Raw genomic sequence first — 21,336 nt, 5'->3', positions numbered from 1 at the left:
GAAAGGCTTAAGGTTGTCCATGAGTGTTTATTAGTGACAGTGGCTGGATAATTGTGTGTTGGCATGACCAGGGAAGGGCAATTTTTGCCTCTCTCTACTTCCCTCTGAAGCCATGCCTGCTGAAAAGATGTCCCTTGCTTGAGGGACATATTTTCAGGAGAAACACTGGGGCTTCAGAGGGAAGATAATAGTGAAAATCGCTCTTCCCCCAGTGTCAGAGCAGCATTAATCTAGATGTTAGCATGCATTTCTACTTTTTAATATATAGGTTATTATTCTGTTTTAAAAACAATGGTAGCATAGAAGCGCCCAAACTGGGAGCTCCTGCAGCAGTTTAAATATGGGATCTCTTTGAAACCTGGATACAGAGGAGATTTAGTATTCCAAGTTAGAACTATTTGGATTAGCAGTTTTACAGGTGATGAGAAGAATGCAGGTGGAACTCAAAGAATGCTTCTGAGATACCAGTTTTCACTGCACATGGTGATTGGAAACCCAAGAACAGAAGTAACTAAACAAGCCCAGTACCAAAACTGACTGAGGGAAATATTTTGAAAGTATTGTTTTTTAAAATAAATTTGTGTTCACTTGCCACATGATGAAAAGCTGAAGTAGCCACAAACATTTGTCTGTGTTGAATGCCGATTCTCTTAAATTAAAACTTCAGTGCTCTGCAAATTAAAGTGGGCTGAATCCTAAATAGTGCAAGAACGCTGATGCAAGTTCCCCAACCCCTCCTCAATATAGCAGCCCCCCTGCAATCCCTAGAAATCCACTCTGGGGGAGGGGATCAAGGGACCATTGGGAAGATAATGGGATTGAGGGCATAATGTGCTGCAGGGGACAGGGCAGGGGTACGGTGAAAGTTGCTCCTGCTTGCATGAACTGAAGTACATTATGTTTGTGTAAGAGCCACTTAAGATCTAACCAAATGCAAACATTGTTGCAAAGGTTTGTTGTTTTGAGCTTGCAAAAGCAAGCTTTTCTTCCTCAGGGAATGAGGAAGAAAACCAGGGAAAAACATATTCAAAGAAAGGAGATGGATGGGGGTGGGGGGAGAGAAAGTACTGTAACTCTAGAAAAATAGGTTTTAACTACAAAAGTAGGCATCCTGTATTATAAAAAATCTAGATATGCTGCTAGTATTGGTCTCACATCAATTAAATGTTCTGTCCTGAAACATATCCCTAGCACTTCAAATACAATAACTATTATGGTTAATCTACTTTTAAAGCCATTTGCACACTATTTACATGCCAAATAATAAGCAGAAGGCAAACTTCTTCCCATTAATAAGGAAACAAACCACACATGTCCTATTTTCACAAGAAACATGTGGCTCAGAGATGTGAAAGCACCGTGGAGTGGACCCAATGAAAAAAAGAAAGCCACTGAAAGAAATACAGGACAAAAGTCAAAACCAACAGTACTTTTACAGCTGGTTGGAAAAGGGTTTTAAAAAATTATTTTCTTTCATTGTATGAAAGTAAGAATTGCAGAAAGTCTGATGAGGAATAAAGACAATTGAGATAAACACACACATTTAAAAATAGGATTTACAGTAGCACACAAGGTTTAAAGTTAGATCACCATGCTGAGAATAGTGATCAAGTGAGGAATAATCATGAAGTGATTTTGTCCCGAGCACCGTAGTGGGAAATGTGCAGAGAATTTCATACAGAAAGATTCTTAATTAAAATTTTAAGTCTACCTTTTGAGCTGCTGGGATTGATGAAACTCGGTTTGTTTGGAGGGGGAGGGGGATGGCTCGTTTTGCAAGCAGTACTGTTGGCATTGACCGAGGATGGCTGGAATGAGTTGGAAAGAAAGATGCCATCTGAGGCTGGGCGTGGCTGGCGCAAGGGCTGTTGTGGCTTAAGGGTGGCAGGAGGAAGGTCACCATAAGACTTTCTTGTACTGGAGTACTTATCCTGACCTGCTGCTAGACAGGAATCCTCCTCCTCCTCATCATTGTATGCAACAAACTTGGCAGTATAAATCGTATCAGGGGAGAGGACCTGTGTTTTGAGGTAAGAGGTGTTTCGCTGAGGTGGGGGAGGAGGAGCATTAGATGAAGGGGGTGGGGGTGGGAATTCATATTCCCGTGGAAGCGGAGGTCTGTACAGACCAGGCTCATCGGGTTCCAGCAATCTCCGTTCTGCCTCATCATGCTGTCGGCGTCTTTCAGCCTCCAGGCGATTGTAATATTCTTCTTCCTGTCGCCTCTGTAGGTCAAAAGGGTATCAATCAATGACAAACATTAACAATCAGGCATATTTGTGGATAAAGTTACCTCTTTAGATCAGATGTGATGCTAGTCATGAAATAAAAACAATAAGCAGTATTTACATTGTGTTTTAGAATATTTAAAGCAGTTCACATGTATTATCTTGTAATCCTTACAACATATTATTAGTATTAGGGCATAGTATTATCCCCAATTTGCAACTGGGGAGAGGAGGCAGAGAAAAACTGGCTTGCCTAAGGTCCCCTAGTAAGTTCATGACAGATTGTGATGTTCATGATTTGCAGCCCAGTCTCTTAGCCACTATGCTACACCAGCTCTCAGAGAGTGGGCCATGAGATCACATACTCCTTCTCCACCTTCTCTGGTGGAGATCACATACTCCCTTCTCCACCTCTCTTGCAGGCACACAAATTTCCCATACTATCTTCAACCATGGTTCAGAGTTGTATTTTATCATTATCAACCATCGTTAGGTGTGTCAATAATAAACAGTGGTCAGATACAATTATGAACCACAGTAGTTGTAGGCAACGGGATTCATGCAGGAGTGAAGACTGAGCAAGCACCCGTGCAGCCTGGTCACTAAACCATGGTTAGCAGTGGGCAAACATCATGTGACACAGAGCAAAGGGGCAAGTTGGAGAAAGAGGGCATGCATGATTCAATGGCATGTTCCCAGTGCTGGCTTGAGCACCGCTGCCTCCTGAGATAGTGCCAAGCCGCTGCTGGCCACTCCCCTTTATGCTGGGCCAGTTCTACTTCCCTTGCGTGCTGCCATTCCCTTCTCTTGGCTGCTTACCTTCTGGGCACCCTGAAACAGGGTTTTTAACTACTGTCAGTCAGTGGCCACAGGGTGGGAGGCACTTTTAGCACAAAGAAGTGACTTGGCTTCTGTCTTACCATTTCGCTAGCTGGATAGCTTGCTCACCTCTGTGAACAAGAGGCACTAGGGGAAAAGAGAGCCAGCCAACTAGCAATGTGGCGAGACAGAAGCCAAGCTGCCGCTCTGTGCTAAAAGCACCTCCCACCCTGCTGCCACTGACTGGCAGCAGCTTAGAATGGTGTGCAAGAGAGGTGGACCTGGACCTGCCCAAAGGACGGGGCCACCCAGGCCAGCTCCATCTCCCTCACATGCCACCTCCCCCTTCTCTCAGCTGCTTACTTTCTAGGTACGCTGGAGACAGGGTTTTAAGCTAGTACCAGTAAGTGGCCACAGTGTGGGGAAGGAAGGAGAGTGGCAGGGAGTTAGGGAAGGGCAGGCAGGCAAGGCAATGTCTGTGGGTGGTGGGGGCAGGCTGGAATGGCCCTACTAGGCACAGGCACTTTCTGAGGCCATTACCTCACCTCATTCGCCAGCTTCTCCTGCATGTTCCCTAAACTACTATTCGTGCTCTGTATTGACCCCAAGAAGTTAACTTGGCTAGTTACAAATAGATGGTTGACATTATTGATCTATCTGGCTTGCCTTTCTGATCATGATACTCCTCCACTCTGTCTTCGTTGCTTGAGTTCCTTTACCGTTTCATAATAAGTTTAAATTTCTTGCCGTGCTTTCAAACCTCTTCATGTCACTTCCTATTTTTTGCTTGCTTGCTTTTCCTCTCGTCCTCTATTTCGGTCTTGAATGAATTTTATTTCAACTTTATTCCTTTCCTTAAATCTAATATCTGACAATCTTACCATTTCCCTTAATTTCCCCCATATCTTTTGTTTTGAACTATGCTATACGTCTACAAACAGGGTCTCCTTGTCTAGTCTACACACTTAACACACAGTGAGGTTGTTCCCACACACAGCCAAGAGCGGGCGAAGGAAGCCAAACTGGCCTTGTCTGAGTGTGAGAACCACCAAGAGCCACACAGCTCCTGGTGGCAGCAGACCTGCTTAGGGAGCCCACCACTTAACTAAGGTTAAGGGTGCAAGGGAGCCCTTAACTAAGTGTTCATGTGTCTGTGCCATGTGGCACCAACACAAGAGCAGACTCCTGACCAGCACCAGGCAGATCCCCACAATGCACCATGCACTCGCATGGTGCATTATGGGAGTTCCAGGGGCCAGGATGACACATCCTGTCAGGATGTGTCATCCTGGCCCCCACACCTCCACGCTGCCAGGGGAAACAGAAGGCCATCTGGGTGTGATTCGTGCACCCTGACTTTCTCAGCCCCGGCACCCAAATCATCTGCGGGGAAGGAGAGCTTCTGCCTGCCGTCAAGCCCTTCTCACTGATCGTAAGAAAGGGCTCATTCAATCCTACAAAAGTAGTAAGTAAAGGCAGTGCTGGTAACAGTGAAGTTTGTGTGCACAGAGGCAGAGCTTTCTCAATATTGGTGCAATGTTAATATGACCTCCATCATCCTTTCCTAAAACCAAAATTCTAGTCAGTAAGCTAAACCAGTGAAAACTACAAAGACGTTTTGCTTCACTTAGAGGACCATAACCTTTTGTTCAGCCTCTCTCTTTGTCCGCTCCTCCTCTTGGCGCCGGTGCTCTTCTTCTTGCCTGGCCCTGTCTTCCGCTTCCCGTTTACGCATTTCTTCTAATTGCTGCTGCCGTCTGCGCTCTTCATCCTGTAACTAACAAAGGTTTATCTTCAATTTTCCCCGAATTAAACCAGAAAGATCTCTTCCAGAATAGAAAGCTACATATTAAGAGAAAGAGAGAGAGAGAGAGAGTGTCTCAACACAAATGTTACATTATCAATGCTGAAGAACACCTAAGTTGAACACCTCTTTCAACATTACCAATGGTTTGAAAACTGAAAAAGCATTCTAATAATTTCTCACACTGAAAAAATGCCACAGAAAGTTTACATTAAAAGACAGAGAATATACTTGTTTCAATTGCCCACTATCTTAGATTGGCTCCTGACATCTGCAAAGATAACAAGTTCTTTCCACTTGCTTCCTGTTAATCATATTTTTGTTGTGGCCCAACTAGCTATTTGCTGTTGGAGAGATGTGCAAGCTCCTAATGAGGTGACAAGCTTTTCATCTTCCCTCCTAAGGAAGATGCACAATATCTAATTTGGACATTACAGCAATGCAGAAGGAAAGAGACAGTGCCACTTGCATTCTTGCTCCATTTGTAATGGTGAAGCAGCCAAAGCTACTCACATACAACACATCGAAATTTAAAACTTGAAACAGCTGACATCCAGATTAACACTGTGCATGCTGAAAAGTGTTTTGCATGCATAAAACGGGAGGGATGATTTTCACCTATCTTCCCTCCCCTCCCCACCACAGCCCACTGTGCCTCCCTGAAATCACCCTCCTCCCACTTCATACATGAGATGTTTTTCAGCACATACAGTGTTAGCCAACTCTTGTTCCAAATTGCTAGTCCATTTGGAATTGCAATATAAAAACTGGGAAATTATGATCTTTTGATCAATCAGTGGATCAGGCAGGCTCAAGTAGCATGCCTACAATCACACAAAAGAAGCCCTAAAGGCCATGAGTCTAAGAATTAATATGAGAATGTGACAGATGAAGACCCAGCTTAAAACTGGTCACTAGGGATGAACCTGAAGTGTTTTGGCACCTCTTTGGAGAGGCGCTTCGGCTCCCTTGTGATGAAACGTTTTAGCGCAGGGTGAGGGGTTTCCTTAAGGGGATACGGGCAGGTCCTACCTGCCTGTCCTCCAAGCCTCCGCTGGCCCACCATGACACTGTTGTAGCAGAAATACATCTGTGCAAGCAAAAGCTTGTACCGCTTGCCTCTTTAAAATGTCTTGCCACAGCGATAGGATGCGTTGCTGGCATCAGTTGGCACTGATGCCTCGCACGTGCCAACGCCGCATGAGCAATGCTGGGAGACACATCTCACCGCCAGGGCGTGGCATTTTAAAGGGGCAAGTGGCACAAGCTGCCACTTGCACGGAAATATTTCCACTACAACAGTGCTGTGGCAGGAGGCTTGGAGAATGGGCAGGTAGGACCTGCCTGCCTCCGCCTAAGGGAACCCCTCGCCGCCCTTGGATGTGCACCAAAGCAATTTGGTGCACATCCCTATTGGTCACACAATCTTATACTCTGTTAAATAATTTGAAAATATTCCTCTCAAATTTCTCAAACATCTCCTCATTTTACCTTGTACTACAATCTGAATTCCCACAAACACAGCAAGGCTAAAAGAATAGAAGAAAGGGATCTTTAGGCTTCATTTTTATAGTTCCTGTGTTTCTAGTGGAAGAAAAATATGTTGCTTACCTGTAACAATTGATCTGGTAGTGATCCATTGTAATCCATAAGAATGGGTACTACCTCTGTGCAGGGACATCGCAGATGAGTGATCTAGCTCCTCTCGGAGTCCAGACTCCACCCCCATGTGCTCAGGGTGGAAATATAAAAGGTGGGCTGGATGCGCTTCATCAGTTCCTGAACAACTGCCACAAGACAACCATCCTCATCATGATGAGCAGAACAAAACAGGTGAGTTCCAAAATAAAAAAGGTTTGGAGGCTACTGCAGTGGGGATGATCGGAAGGGTCTTATGGATTACAATGGATCACTACCAGTTCAATAGTTACAGGTAAGCAACCTGTTTATCTGGATCGTGAGACCTTGTGACCCATAAGAATGGGTGTTTATCCAGCTCTTGAGGTGGAGGGTGCAGTAGCTATTGCCACACCCTTTTCAACACACTTTACCCGAAGTTAGCCAATAGTCAATAATGTAATGCTTCACAAAAGGCAGCTCTGTAGGCTAGGTGGCCGCCTTGCAAATGTCATTAAATGAAATTCCAGACAGGTGGGTTGCTGAAGCCACATAGGCCCTAGTGGAATGAGCCCAGAGGGCTTGACCTTCTGAAGTTTATAGGCTAACAATATCAGTTCTACTAGCCAATGAGAGGCATTGCCTAGGAACAAAGTGTCCCTTCAATTTCCCTTTGTAGGAAACAAACAAGCATTTTGAAAGCATGAATGGTTTAGTGCTGTCCAAATAATATAAAATAGACTTTCCAACATGTACATAACCTTTTCTAGAGGCGCAGAAGGAGCCCTGAAAAAGGTGGGTAGAACTATGTCCTGTTTTAAATGGAAGTCTGAAACAACTTTCGGGAGAAACCCATAGTCCATACGCATGACCACCGAATCTGGGTAAAATTTCATGTAAGAGACATCTATCCTGAGTGCAGTTAGTTCACTCACTGTGTGCTGTGGCGATGGCCACTAGAAAGGCTGTCTTTAGAGTCACCATTTTTAGAGATGCTAAGCCCAAAGGGCTCTAGAGTCAAGGCTGAAAGGACAAGAGAAATGCTCCATTGGGAAATAGGCCATCTAACAGGTGGATATAGGTTATTCAGGCCTTTTATGAAGTTCTTACAGCTTGGTAGTGTGAAGAGACCTTGCATCATGTGGGTGTTGCAGTGCACTCCCCATCCAGTCAGGGAGGCATCCATCGTGACCCAGATTTTTGGCACAGATAATTGGAAGTGTACCCCCTGTAACATGTGGTGTTCATTCGTCCACCAGGTCAGTGAACGTAGGATCTGAAAAGGCATCACACGCAGATGGTTCTGACTGTCTACATTGGGCTCGAAGACTGACAGAAACCACAACTGCAGTTTCTGCATCTTCAGTCTTGTGAATAGAACTGTTGACTTGCAGGATGCCATGAGCTCCAACAGTCTTTGGTTGTTATGGACCCGTTGTTCCGGCTGAGCTTGGAATTCCAGGACCAACTCCTTGATGGTTTTGTAGTAGTCCCTTGGCAGGTAAGCTCATTTCGTTTCTGTGTCCAAAATTACACCAATGTATGCTATAGACCTCTGAGGTAATAGCACAGATGTAATCTGAGAACGCAACTCTTCTTTTATTTTGTAAGCCAGGAGCCAGTCATTTAGGAATGGGAAGACTGTCACCCCCATATTCTTAGGTGAGCCACTATACAACAGCCATGCATTTTGTAAAAACACAAGGTGCTTGTAAAAACACAAGTCCAAACAGCAATACTGTATATTCACTCCAACTGTGAATCGAAGGTACATCCGGTGGTCTTCCCTGATGCCTATATGGAAGTATGCATCTTTGAGATCCCGTGTTGCCAGCCTCCTGGTAAAGGAGTAGCAGTATATCCTGTAAAACTATCATTCTGAACTTCCTTGTGCGAACACATTTGTTCAGGTGACACAGGTCCATAATTGGACGGATTCATCCATCCTTCTTTGGGATTTGGAAGTACCTGGAGTAGAACCCATCCCTTCTCCATGTCCACTGCACTGGGGCAATAGCCCCTTTCTCTCAGAGTTCCTTGACTTCATCCTCCAGTGGTGGAGTTACTCTCATGAAGTGGATCCGCGAGAAGGAGGACACAGTCTTGAACTCTTATCGCATACCCCACCAAGATGATCTTGAGGACCTAGTGGCCCGATGTTATGTGGTGTCATGTGGGGGCATGGCATGCCAGATGGATGGAATTGGCATGTGGTCTTGGTATATTGCTGCAACTTGCCAGGAGATGGTGCTGCTGGCGCAGTAGACAAACTGATCCCTCAAAGATGCTGCTTTTGTGAGTCAGCATGCTTCTTTTGGCCCTGGTTGTTCTTGTTCTTTTGTTGGAATGGGCACTTATTGTAGGGTTGGTATTTCCTGAAACCTCTATGGTCATGCTGACAAAATTGTGGTCTTTGCTTCTGGTAGGGCTTGAACCTTAATTGTGTACATCGAGGTGGATGGGGCAGTGAAAGTATTTGCTCTATGTGTAGATTTCCCCCCCACTGTCTAGTCTATATCTTCACTAAATAGTCCCTTCCCGTGAATGGGCAGACCATCAATCCTTTGTTTCATTTTGGTCGGTCAGGAGGCTGACTTTAGCCACGCATGCCTGCGTAATGAAACAACTGCTGTCATGGCCCTGGATTCATTCTCCGCCAGGTGTTTGGCTGTGCTGAGCTGGTGTCGTGTTACGGAAGCTGACTTTGCCAACATGTCTGAATATTTATGGGCAACTTCCTCAGGGGAAGAGTCTGTCCATCTCCTGGTGGAGAGTCATCCAGAGGGAGTGGATGTATTTCATCAGACAGGAGGAATAATTGGCGGTTTTTATTGAGAGGCTTGCTGGAGTGTAGACTTTCCTCCCCATTACATCTAATTTTCCCCCTTCCTTATCTGCAGGGGTGGTGTGTCGTTGTGCGGACGTGGAGGATATAGTGCAGTTGATGACAAGGGAGTTCAGAAGGGGATGCTTTAATAGGTATGTATTATTCTCTTCCTGGACCTGATAGAATGCACTTGGACATGAAGGTGGAAGTATTAACAACCTCCCAAGCCATTTTTTCAGCCTTTGAAATAACAGAGAGTAGAGGCAGAGGCACCGGTTAAGCAGCCTGCAATGATGCCATGAAGTTGTAGACGGTCATCAACGGTCGTAGACTGTGTCTTAAGATCAAGGCCCAAGGCGTCCACCATGGCCTTGATCTGGATATGATAAGCTTTTAGTTCTTCAGTGGGTGATACATGTATAGAAAGTGGTACATCCTGTGGATGATCTCTGGATCCGATTTGAAATCAGAAGAGCCATGGTTATGGTCCTCTGGAGATGGAGGAGGGGAAGCAGTCTCTGTGGTCTTGGTCTCTTTACAGGAGCCTCAGCTTTCTTATGCTTTGAAATTGTCTTCTGAGTTGGAGTGCTAGTTAAAGTTTTTGGTACCACTGTTAGAGGCAGTGTCTGAGTTTCAGTAGTAGTTTATGTTGCCGGTTTTTGGTGTTTCAGCCAGTGGTTGAAGTCACTAATGTAGGCTTTTCCTGAGGTAAGACAAGAGATGAGACATTTGTAAGAGATACAGTGGTCACAGTAAATGTCTTTTGTTGCAGCATCGGGGCATCTCCAGCCCCCAAGGTGCGGACTGACAAAGGGCTAGGAGAACTGGTGGCCAAAGCAAAAGTAGTGGATACTCCTCCTTTCCAAAACTTGTAGTCCCGCTAATCATAAGGAAGGCCAGGTGAAGAGGTGCTCATAGACCTGCCAAACAATGAAGCAACTGGTGCAGGAGAGTGATGAGAGAAACCACACTGGTGCCATGACGAAGTTGCAGCACCTAATAACTGGCTTGCTGAAAGAGCCTTTGGACTCTTTCAAGGGGTTCCAGCCCCTGTGGGGTGGTTAGTGGGGCAAACACCACGTCCTGATCGTCCATTTGCTCAGCTGGTGTACCCAATAAGAACCCTTTAAACGTGGTAGTAGCGGGTGTGCTGTTGCTTGAGTCGAGGATTGAGAGTAAGGTATGCACCGTAGATGGATCCGGTCACCCTTCCGCACTGTCAGGTTCAGCTTCAAAATCAAAGATTGGCATCGGAGAATTTGTTGGGCACAAAGGGGTGACATTCTTCTATGCCAGAAGAATCGGAGTGTGCAGCTTCAGTGAGTTAGCCTCAACCATTGCTGTCAGTGTCAAAGGTCTTGGTGAATCAGCTGGGGACTGAATGGGTGTAACCACCGGAGAGATCGATGCTGGGCAGGGCAGTGTAGGTATCATCCCCGCAGGCATTGAGGGCCTGGGCGTCAGAGGTCTTGATACTGATGCACTCTGCGTCGAAGACCTAGAAGTCGGAGCTGACTTTTATAACAGGGGAGTCGACTAGAGTCCAGACAGGGACGGCGTCGACTTCGAAAGCCCATCTCAATGTTTGTGCTTCTTCAGAGCTGGAGCCATTCAGTTATCCAGGTGCAATGCTTGTCTTTTCCGGTCTCGTCTCAGGGGGGAGAGCCATGTGGAGGCTTGAACACCAGGGTCAGGGTTTTAGACTGTTTCAGTTGTACAAACCTTGAAGCTGAGTGCTCCAATGTCGACGCCTTCGACGTTGAAATGGTTGTTGGCATCGACAGATTCAGCGTATCGCGCAACCTGAGGGCCCGGTTTTGTCTAGTTTGTTTTGAAAAAGACATGCATATCTTGCATGTTGCTTTCCAAGGCAGATCAGACAGGAATAGTGCCTATCTTGGGAAGGCAACTTAGCCCCACACTCTCCACAATGTTTAAAATACTTTTCCTCCATTTTCGAAGCCATGTCTGTTCTGCATCTTAGCCCACAAATCCGAGATTGCACCAAAATAGTTTGTTTACCACAGGATAGTCAAAACAGTCTGTTCATCAAAAATCACACAGATAATCTGAAGAGTGGTTAAAAAAAAAACCCAGTCCAGGTCAGAGGAAAAACATAATATATTTTTATTTTCTTTACAGGAACTCATGAGGAACCAATTCAACAAGGAACTGGAGCAACCAGAGGTGTCATTGCTATGGTAGTCGAAAAGGAACTGATGAAGCATGTCCAGCCCGCCTTTTCTACTTCCACGCTGAGCACGTGGGGGCACAGTCTGGATGCCGAGAGGAGCACTCGGCCGCAAGGTGCCTACACAGGCTCAGTACCCATTCTTATGTGTTATAATGGATCACAATCCAGATCTGAAATATCACTGAATTGTACTTGGAAATTCACACACACACTAGCCCACATGCTGCACGGACTTACAAGGGCAGTGCTGATCTGTCTGCACTGCTGTGGGTGTCTAACCAAGCACTGGGAGTCTTGTACTGTTTCGCAAGAGCATGAATACTTCAAGTAGCGCACCCAGTGCACTATTTGGATCAAAAACACATTGCTGACAATCAAGCAGCATGGAAACATGTCACTTGATTGTCAGTAATGTGTTTTTGATACAATCTGAGATCTGATTCAATTATTTCCGATCTGAGTAGCAGTTCTGGAATTTTTGTGCACCACTTAAAGTATTTGCTCTCTTGTGCAATAGCATGAGGTCCCTAGCATTTTGTTAGATGCCCACAGCAGTGTAGGTGGAGTGGCATCACCCTCATAATGCTGCATAACATGTGGGTCACTATTTCTTGAGAACCAATAATCTTTTTACTCATTAATGTTTCCCCTAGTCCATAAGCCAGGGCCACAAATTCTGGCCATTGGTACCATCTCGGTGGATGAATGCTTATAACGATTTTTTGGCAACATCTATATCTGTAGAGATAGGAAATAGGTGATAGCATTGTTGCACTTACAGCTTTCCCTGTGTTATCACTCCTCCTTTATCCTTACACCCCAAAGGATTCCCTACCCCCAAAGGATTAGGGTAACTGCAGTCATTTATGCACAGAGGAAAGGGTTAGGCTAGGGTTATGGCCAGGGTAACTAGTGGTGTGCACGGAACCGTCTGGCCCAGTTCAGTTCGAGGCCGGACCAGCCTCAAACGGAACCGGGCCGGTTCGGTCCAGCCCCCATTGACCACCCCGCCCGGTCAGGGACCATGCCAGGCCTCGCAGAAGGCATATGCACATGCTAGCGGTGGCCAAAATGGTGGCCGCTCGCTTTTACGGAGGCCCAAAAGGGCCAAAAAGACTGTTTACCCAGCCGCAGAAGTGATGAGGGAGGCCGGTGGGGGGAGAGGGAACCCGCACTCACACACACACACACACACACACCCCGCGGCTACAGCAAGCCTCCTGAAGGGGCTACAGGTAGTTACTTTTTTATTTTACATTTTTAAAAAAAAAAGTTCACGGACCTGCCGGGCAAGACCCGACAGTCTGGTTCCGGTCCGGACGGAACTGGGGAGTTCGGTTTGATCACGAACCCACAAACTGAACCGTCGGACCGGTTCTGCTCATCCCTAAGGGTAACAATGAACAAATTGATGTACTTTCTCCATGGAGTAATCTTTGAAGGGCATTCCTGTCAATTTTCATTTCCATTTCTCTGACAGCATTGATAAAATCTTATCGTAGTTTGTGTCTTTTAAAAACTTTTAAACACCATTGCAAATTTGGCCACTGCTGGCTGATGGTCAGGACAATAAAAAGCACACTAATACACTGAAAGCATGAACATTTATTTCAGTGCTAATGCACTGAAAGCATGGCAATACTATCACCAGTTTTTCATCTCTGGGGTGCAAACTTTGTTAAAAAAACACAATGAGCATTCATCCCCCCAGATAGTACTGACCATTCAAATAGGCTCATGTATTACCTTTCTCCAACAGATATACTGATGATCTAGATGATCAATGGGACATTAAATGTTAGTCAGATGGTTTGCTTCCAAAGACTGCTACTAGAATTTGGTCTGGCCTTGATAGTACGGATGTGTATGGAACGAGCAGGGGCCAGTTCAAAGGTATGGCAACTTTAAGGGCGGAGGAGGGTCAACGTACCCCTCCCTCCGCTTTTCCCCGGATGGTGCTTCATTTGTAAAGACTCCATTGGGACGGCAGCATACATCTCTGCCACTCTGTTCCCTCCTTGGCCAGAAGTGCAGAGTGCCCATGTGCACGCAGGTCACGCTCGCACACGCACCTGTTGTTTACAAACGGAGAGCTGGCGGGGGGGGGTGTTGAGGAAGGGGTAAGTGCACCCTCTCCAGCCGTTAAAGTCGTCCCACCCCCTGCCTTCAAGCCTCTGAACCCGGTGTTTGAACCTGTCTGGATGCCTGTAAAAGGGCCTCCGAACAGGTTCCTATACATCCCTACTTGATAGTGTGCCTCCCCCAGCCCACACCCCAAAGCAGCAGTTTAAGCTATCCAGGCACTTATGCCACAAGGTTGTTTTTTTCTTAAGAAGTTGCATAAAGATTTCCTCAATAAATGGACTTTTTGAAGTACTGTAGTAAGATTCTCATGTGAATCCCCTAAAAAAAAGTTTTTAAAAAAATTCACTTCTAATATTTTCTACACAACAGATCACCTTATATTATCAGAAGATTTTACAGAAGTGAAAAGATCTCAAAAGATGTCAAAGAGGAACAGTATTGATATTATCCCAAATAGAAAAAAGGTCATGAAAGAATAAAGGAGAACTACTGGACTGTGTCCCATACTGCTTAAAAAGTAATTTAAATTGTTACTGACAAAGTGCTGCAATAAGTGGTGTTAAAGACAATGCTCCAAAATAAATACAACAAAATAAAACACTGGGGGAGGGGGCATAATGTCAACTTTTTAACTATTTAAGACCTACTGATTTCACTGAGGCAACTAAAAAGGTGATTAAATTTCTTCCCTTGAAATCAATGACATTTAACCATGGTGGGATTGTATCAAGGATCTAAACAAAGAAAATACACAGCTATAATTTGGGAGTTTATTTAATATCCATTTCCTGCATTTATTTGATAAAAATGCAAAATAAGTAGCATCTAATTACAATGTGCCAATCAGATTACAGACCACTTAAAGACCTACATCATAAGACACACTCCGATTTTTTTAAAGGTTAATTTAAGTGGGAAAATATTAGGTTTTTAAGAGAATAATTAATCTTGTTTTATATTCTGTTAATTGGAATCTATCTAGCATCAGGATATGCCATTTTCATTTGGTTTTATAAGAACACAAGAAAAGCCCTGCTGGATCAGGCCCAACTAGTCCAGCATCCTGTTTCACACAGTGGGCCACCAGATGCCTCTAGCAAGACCACAGGCAAGAGCTGAGGGCATGCCTTCTCTCCTACTGTTACTCCCCTGCAATTGGGATTTAGAGGCATCTTGTCTCTGAGCCTGGAGGTGGCCTATAGCCCTCAGACTAGTAACCATTGATAGACCTGTCCTCCATTAATTTATCTATGAAGTTTTCTCTTTTAATTTCTTTCATTTTGTTTTCTTTTGTTTAATTGAATGTGGGGTTTTTGGTTTGTTTTCTTTTTAAGAATAAAAAGCAACATTGTAATCTTTACTTGAACTATTGGCTCTAAAGCAGAGCCCCATGCACAACCACGTCCCCTGCTAACCATTTTATTTAAGCATATGGCCCGCAAGACAGCATCATCACAGGTTATTATTTTTAAAAGAAAACTAAGTCCTGCAAGTTATCTGTGGACAGTGGAAGGAGGTGGTTGAGCCCTGAACCCCCACTTCAGAGCCAACAGTTTAATTACAACCATACCGTTGTTTTTTACTCTAAAAAATTTAACAAGATGAATGGCAAGCGATAAGATTTCCAAAATTAAACTCCCATTCATTTCTGGGTGATTTTCAGAATGAATGGAAATCAATATAAATGAGGCTCATTCACATCTATTTCCATTCATTCCAAAAATAAATGCACATCATGGGGAAATTGCTGGGTTGTAAGACTCCATGCTTTAAAACTTTCAACTCTGTTGTGCTCTACTATTATGTTAGTGAAATGCAGGAATCTCACTGTGTAAGAAAAGGATATATATATAGAGAGAGTAATGGTCTACAAAGGAACTCAGAAGTTGTACCCCAGAGGTAGCATTTCAAGTTGCAAAAAAATAGAAATGAATTAGTAACAATTAATGTGAATTTCAAGCTATGTTAAATCCATCATGTGAACAAGAGCAGCCTAAGTACTACAACATATTTACATCAGATTACATTCATGAGGCATCAGGTGCTAGTTTGTTGAAGCTTCCTTTAAGGTTTATGGTTAGAGGGCAAGTATGTTACCCCCCCAGAAGCCTCACCCACATATTTTGTTTTCCAACTGTTAATTATTTTTTAGCTGGTTCATAGGTTCATAGCTGTTAATTATTTTTTAGCTGGTTCATATATGGTTCATAGGTTACAGCTGCAAACAACTCAAAGATGCAAACAAAACACAACACTTAAAAAGAGAAAGGCAGGAGAAAAAAAGCTAGGAACATACCTCAAGCAACAGTTGTGTGCGTGCTTATAGCTGTTTAATCCATTATATCCTGCCTTAAAGTACTCAAAAGATGACAAAGACAATATCCAATGCATATTGGATCATTATTAATTAAAAAAAGGAAAAGGAAAAAAGCAACAAGGAAAAGGTATTGAAGGGAAAGAAATAAGAACATACCAAATCTAGAACAGAGATTGCTGGCATAGCAGTCTGCTGCAGGTAATAAGAGAAGGAAAAAGAAAGATGCATAGTGAAAATAAGAGAAAATTTAAATTTGTTCTATGCCAAAAGCAGTTTTCTTTGATTTGTTACTACAGCTGTATAAAAAGAAAATAAGAGAGAAAAAGCAGTGTTTGATACTCTAATGTAGAACTAGCAAACATCCCCAAATAAATCAGTTTAAAAGTTTTTTTCTGTATATTGCCTCCCTTAAATATACCACATACAATATATGGATAAAGGTCTATACAATAAGCTGTTATCCTAGGTAAGTTAGTGATGACTATGCATACTTGAAATCAAAGCAAAGGTCATGACTAACTCAAATTCCATTAATTACAGTGGGACACAGGATACAATCCAATGTAAATACAGTGGTTTCTTGTGAAAAAGCAGCCAGTTAACCTCCTTTTTATAGTTTACTCTTACAAGGAGGAAAGAAGGAAAAAAGGAAAGAAAAAAGAAATCACTACAGTTTCTCTGGCCAAAACCTCCATACAACTTAAATGTATCAGCCATAGCAGAAAATAGCAGCTTAGCAAATAGGTTAAGCAACTAATAGCCACTTTTGTTGCAATTCTGAAAAGAGCAATTTCTAGATCCTTGAAGATGAAGGCATTTGTTTTTAAATTAATACATTAATGTAGTTTTGTATTCCTTTAGTTAAAACGCTAAGTAATGAAACCAGTTTTAGCAGTTTTGGGGTTACAGGATAACGAATATGTAAGTCAAGGGCATGTTTAGCCTTCATTTTATCAGTTTCCTAAGTGCCGTGTAGAAAAGGTAGCCACAACAGAAAAACTAGAAAAATGAACCAATGCATAAAATGATAAAGAAATAAAATGCATAAAAAGGGGAGCCATGGAATTCTAATATTTATCACAGTGACAATAGATGCATATCATATAAAATAATGATTGCAAATAAATCTTGAGATCAAACACTGCTTTAAATCTAACCATTCACTGTCAAGTATACATTCCTAAACTGGCTAGTTTAGGTTCTATAAATTAAACATAAAGATATGAATCACTTTCTGTGGTTGTGATTCTCAGGAGAAAGAGTAAAGGCAGAACATACCATCACTTTTGGATTAAAAAACCAATTATGCTCTGTCCTTTAACAGCTAAAAAGATGAACAAGTCAAGTTGTTTCAGTGAAACAGACTCCATAAATATAAAGAACTCGCAACAAGAATTAAATTTAAACAAGGCAGACATTAACTTCTATTTATAAAAGAATTACAGTGGATGCCTAATCTTCCCTGCTGCCCTTAAAAAAAGAAAAGGGGGAAAAAAGAAAAAGAAAAAGAGGGCTATTACCAGCTGAAGCATTCCACTTACTAAATTATGACACACCACTTAATTGGACAAATCAGGATAGATCAGGCTAGACTTCATTATATACAATGAGTCAGGGACATTATGACAGTCCAGTCCAGTCCTCCTTTATCCTGTGGTGATACCCTAAGTTTTATTTAGACTTCTTAATTATATGCAGAAAGAACACCACACAAAATTTTAAAAGGTTTCCCTCATTTTACCCTTGCTCTTCTCTCAGTTTCCAGTCGCTGCATAATCAGCATAGTATCAATGTCATCATCTTCTTCTTCATCTTCATCTTCATCTTTTTGCTTTGACTCTTGAAGGCGTTTCTGGAACTGCCACTCCAACATCAGCTTGCGCAAACGGTCGTTCTCTTCAGCAGTACGATCTGGTTTGTTCTGAAGTTCTTGAATCTCTTTGCTGAGCATGTCCGCAATGTGCATCTGCTGTTGCTTTTCCAGCTTCTCCTTGGCATCCCGTTTCCAAGGGTCAGGAGATAGGCTATCGCTAGAAGACAGCTCTTCTTTGCTTATGGTGATATACTGCAGATCTCTACGCTCAATAGTCCGGGGTTGCTGTTGAGGCTGCAATTCTCTAATGACAGTTTCCTGAGATCTCTGCAACGTTGAAGGCTTTTCTGGTTTCACCTGCTGAATTGAAACAGGAGGAAGCAGAGACTGAGCAGGAATTAGTGGCTGGGCACGCATTTGCCCTAGTTTTCTTTCCTGCTCCCGGCGCTTCCTGTCACGCTCTTCCTCTAAACGTGCTTTTTCTTTTTCATACCACCTTTGATGTTCTTCTCTTTTTTTGCGCTCTGCAGCAGCCACCTGGGACAATGACTGTGGCCCTAACTGATTTGGAGGAGGAGGTGGAGGTGGTAAAGGCAAATCCATCTGCATTCCATCAAAGTCAGCTGCATAGTGCACTGGTGGGGGAGGGGGAGGGGGAGGAAGGTCTGTTCTTGTGGACTGAGAAGTTACCAGTGATACTGGCTGAGAGCCAATAGGCGTTTTCCATCGGCCAGGTCCAGTTTTGGTTAAAGAACCAGGGGGGATGGATTTACAGGAATGGTTCAGATGCTCTTGGCTTGATGTGCTAGAATCCACAGAGGAGTTCATCCATGGGTCGCTATCTGATTTTCTGTCAATATATTCCACATCCTTTCGTATGACAACCTCTAATCGATTCCTTTCTGGCATATATGTTTTATCATCCCGTAGCTCCTCCTGAGAACGAGTTACACGCTTGAAGAGAGAGAGAGAGAAAGAGAGAAGAATATAGTTCGTTTTAGCATTTGATTTAACATATCAAGCAAAAACTACAAAATGATAGATCTGAAATTCTACTGAGATGATACAATGCTTACTCTTTTTTCCTTAATATCAGCACTTTCATAAACATCATACTACAACAGTTTGAATTCCTACACATAGCCTTTCAGTCCAAACAAGTTATGCAGTCTTTAGACGTTCGAAAGCTTTGAGATAGGATTATGAAACTACACAAGGAGAAGGATAAACAGAATTCATACACCCGTTCTCACACATCATCTTAGGACAATGCCAAACCAAAAACTGTTACCACTCCTCAAACCTACTCCCACACAAGTATCCGGGGCTGGCAGCTTACAAAGAGTAACTGAAGTGTACTAACTTCTCCAGTCTAGCCTCCAACTGCTGTGGCAAGCTTCTTTTATAATCACAATTAAACATAAGAGCAGAGGAAGTGGAGCCATCTGTTCACTCTGCTGTATTTCCCCCACTCTTATTGGTTTTTCTATCCTCCTGTAATGTTGGGAATTATATAAGGGAGGAAGACGTCTCATTACCAAAACCCATTCTGAAGCATACCATCTTCGCATATATGCTGTGCTTTCATTAATTTGTTCTGTCAAAACATGAAAGATTTAGGATGCTGTGCAAAATACAGCTACTGCACAGCATGACATTTCCATTTTATTACAACGACATACCTGTAAAGTAGCAATTCAATTATCTACAGACTTTAAACCTCAACTCAGTGTTCCTTAGTGTGTTTCTAAGATTTGTTTTAGACACAAACTGACCAGATGCAAAAGAAACTTAGTGGGTGACTATGAACAAAGACAACTTATTCTATGCTTCTCTATCAATGACCTTAACTATGACCTAGAATGAATGCCTTGTTTGGAATGAAAGCATTTCTTATGCTCTATTGGTCCAGAAGCACTGAGTACAAAGCAACTTGTGTCAGATGCACTGTGAAAATGCAACTAGCAGATTGCTAATGACTTTGGGTATTTAACAGCTAAAACAGGCATTTTATGGTCCAACAATAGTTAATGCAGTCTTTTAACACAAGACTGCACTTATAGCCTTTCTTAAGAAGCTGTCCTTTTGCAAGAGAATTTCCCAGTGTGATTTTCATTAAACAGACCATTCTTGTATTTCAGCTCCAAGTATACATTGTCAACTTTTCAAATAAGGTACCATTAAATGAGGATGTTTCTTCATAGCAATTAAGTCATGCCATTTGTCTAATTCAACATTTCTAACTCAAAAGCTAACCAAATATTAAATTTGTTTTCTAAACTAAAAGCAGCTGTATAAATGGGGACATATGGGACCATCATAGTGATTCTTATTCCATGCCACTAACTTGAAATCACTTAAATAATTTAACCTGGTCAAAACAAATTATTTCTAACCTGCATTGCAGTAGCGATATAATGATTATTTTCTACTGGAATCTGGGGTTTCTCTTCATAACTCGACCACTGATTCTGAGCAGGACCCATTCGATCTTGGGACTTGGAGGCTGGAAATGTGAAATACTCTCTGGTGTAGGTTTGTGTTGGAATAGGATATGCCTCAGGTCTGGGTGGTAGTATCTGCTCCTGCATGATACAGAAAGATCACATAGAAATTTGTATTTATTTTAAAACGATTATTACTACTACAAATATTTATATACTGCTTTTCAACAAAGTTCTCAAAGCAGTTTACACAGAACAGTACATAATAAGACTGTTCCCTGTCCTCATTGGGCTCACAATCTAAGAAGAAACACATGGCAGACACCAGTTATAGCCACAGGAGAAATGCTGTGTTGGGGTTGGATAGGGACAGTTGCTCTCCTCTGCTAAATATAAGATAATCACCACTTTTAAAAAGGTGTCTCTCTGCTTAGTTAAGAGGGGTTAAACAACAAGAAGCTACACTATTTTTACTAAAATAGACAGGTCAAACTTTTGGCTTGCCACTTCTTACCTCTGTACAAAGGTTTCCAGTAGAGACTGAAGTTATTTTGTTAGTAGTTCCAGCCGCATATGTATTCTTGGTCCCAGGACTTGGAGGCTGATCTTTTGAAATTGAAATGAATTAAAAACAAAAACAAAAACCTCTTTAAGTGACCTCTGTTAACTTGAAGTCTCTCTCTCTCACACACACTCCTTGCTAAGTGTCTCAACATGGATCACAGTCTTCTTTGCAAATCTTTAATTCCATCTTTTTTGTTGTGCTTAATATCATTTATTTCATAGCTGACCAGCATCATCTTTTCTATCCTATCAATTTCCTTGATTGCTTTCTAAAAAGTTTAGTTCGGCCTGTCTTCAAACAATGCTTCGCACAACTGTTTTAAAGCAAAATGCTTACTTGCTACGTTGGGACTAGATCGGTGATCAGCTCGATTCTTCATTAGCCTGTCATCCCCTGGCAACTTCTTTGGTTCATTATATTCTGTCCAAGGCAGCTGAGGGCTCTCAGGAGATCCATTCTGAGCAGAGTTGTTATACAGCTCAAAACCTTCACTCTTTGGTCGTGGTTTACCTGAGCCACGGCGGTCTGAAACTACAAAAAAAGTTTAGGACATTTAAATTTTGTGTGACTTATACAGTGTTCTAGGGTTGGGAAATTTGTTTTCCAGATATACATGTGTAAGA

At 42.8% G+C, this 21,336-nt stretch overlaps 1 protein-coding gene and 1 long non-coding RNA gene across 23 annotated transcripts in view; one reads left to right on the top strand and one right to left on the bottom strand.

The window, feature by feature from the left end:
- The window catches only part of AFDN (afadin, adherens junction formation factor), a 180,365-nt gene that overhangs the window by 6,325 nt on the left and 152,704 nt on the right, over positions 1-21,336 (bottom strand). For 6 of the 22 annotated variants that reach the window (XM_053296610.1, XM_053296634.1, XM_053296682.1 and 3 more), the window contains 7 exons: positions 21,050-21,244; positions 20,663-20,754; positions 20,101-20,289; positions 17,633-18,658; positions 16,048-16,083; positions 4,690-4,824; positions 1,937-2,225 (listed from right to left, as the gene is read on the bottom strand). In XM_053296610.1, the coding sequence (XP_053152585.1) occupies positions 1,937-2,225; positions 4,690-4,824; positions 16,048-16,083; positions 17,633-18,658; positions 20,101-20,289; positions 20,663-20,754; positions 21,050-21,244 (1,962 nt within the window). Of the gene's footprint in view, positions 1-1,711; positions 2,226-2,293; positions 2,315-4,689; positions 4,890-16,047; positions 16,084-17,632; positions 18,659-20,100; positions 20,290-20,662; positions 20,755-21,049; positions 21,245-21,336 lie in introns of those variants that run through there. The other 16 variants (XM_053296653.1, XM_053296724.1, XM_053296663.1 and 13 more) reach the window with 9 other exon arrangements.
- Positions 7,393-11,821, top strand: LOC128345204 (uncharacterized). Its single transcript, XR_008316311.1, has 3 exons — positions 7,393-7,969; positions 9,369-9,447; positions 11,438-11,821. It is a non-coding gene; the product is annotated as an uncharacterized LOC128345204 (long non-coding RNA).

This window comes from Hemicordylus capensis, chromosome 1, assembly GCF_027244095.1.
Source record: "Hemicordylus capensis ecotype Gifberg chromosome 1, rHemCap1.1.pri, whole genome shotgun sequence".
In the NCBI taxonomy this organism is placed as follows: domain Eukaryota; kingdom Metazoa; phylum Chordata; class Lepidosauria; order Squamata; family Cordylidae; genus Hemicordylus; species Hemicordylus capensis.
This window is presented reverse-complemented; position numbering and strand designations above follow the sequence as displayed.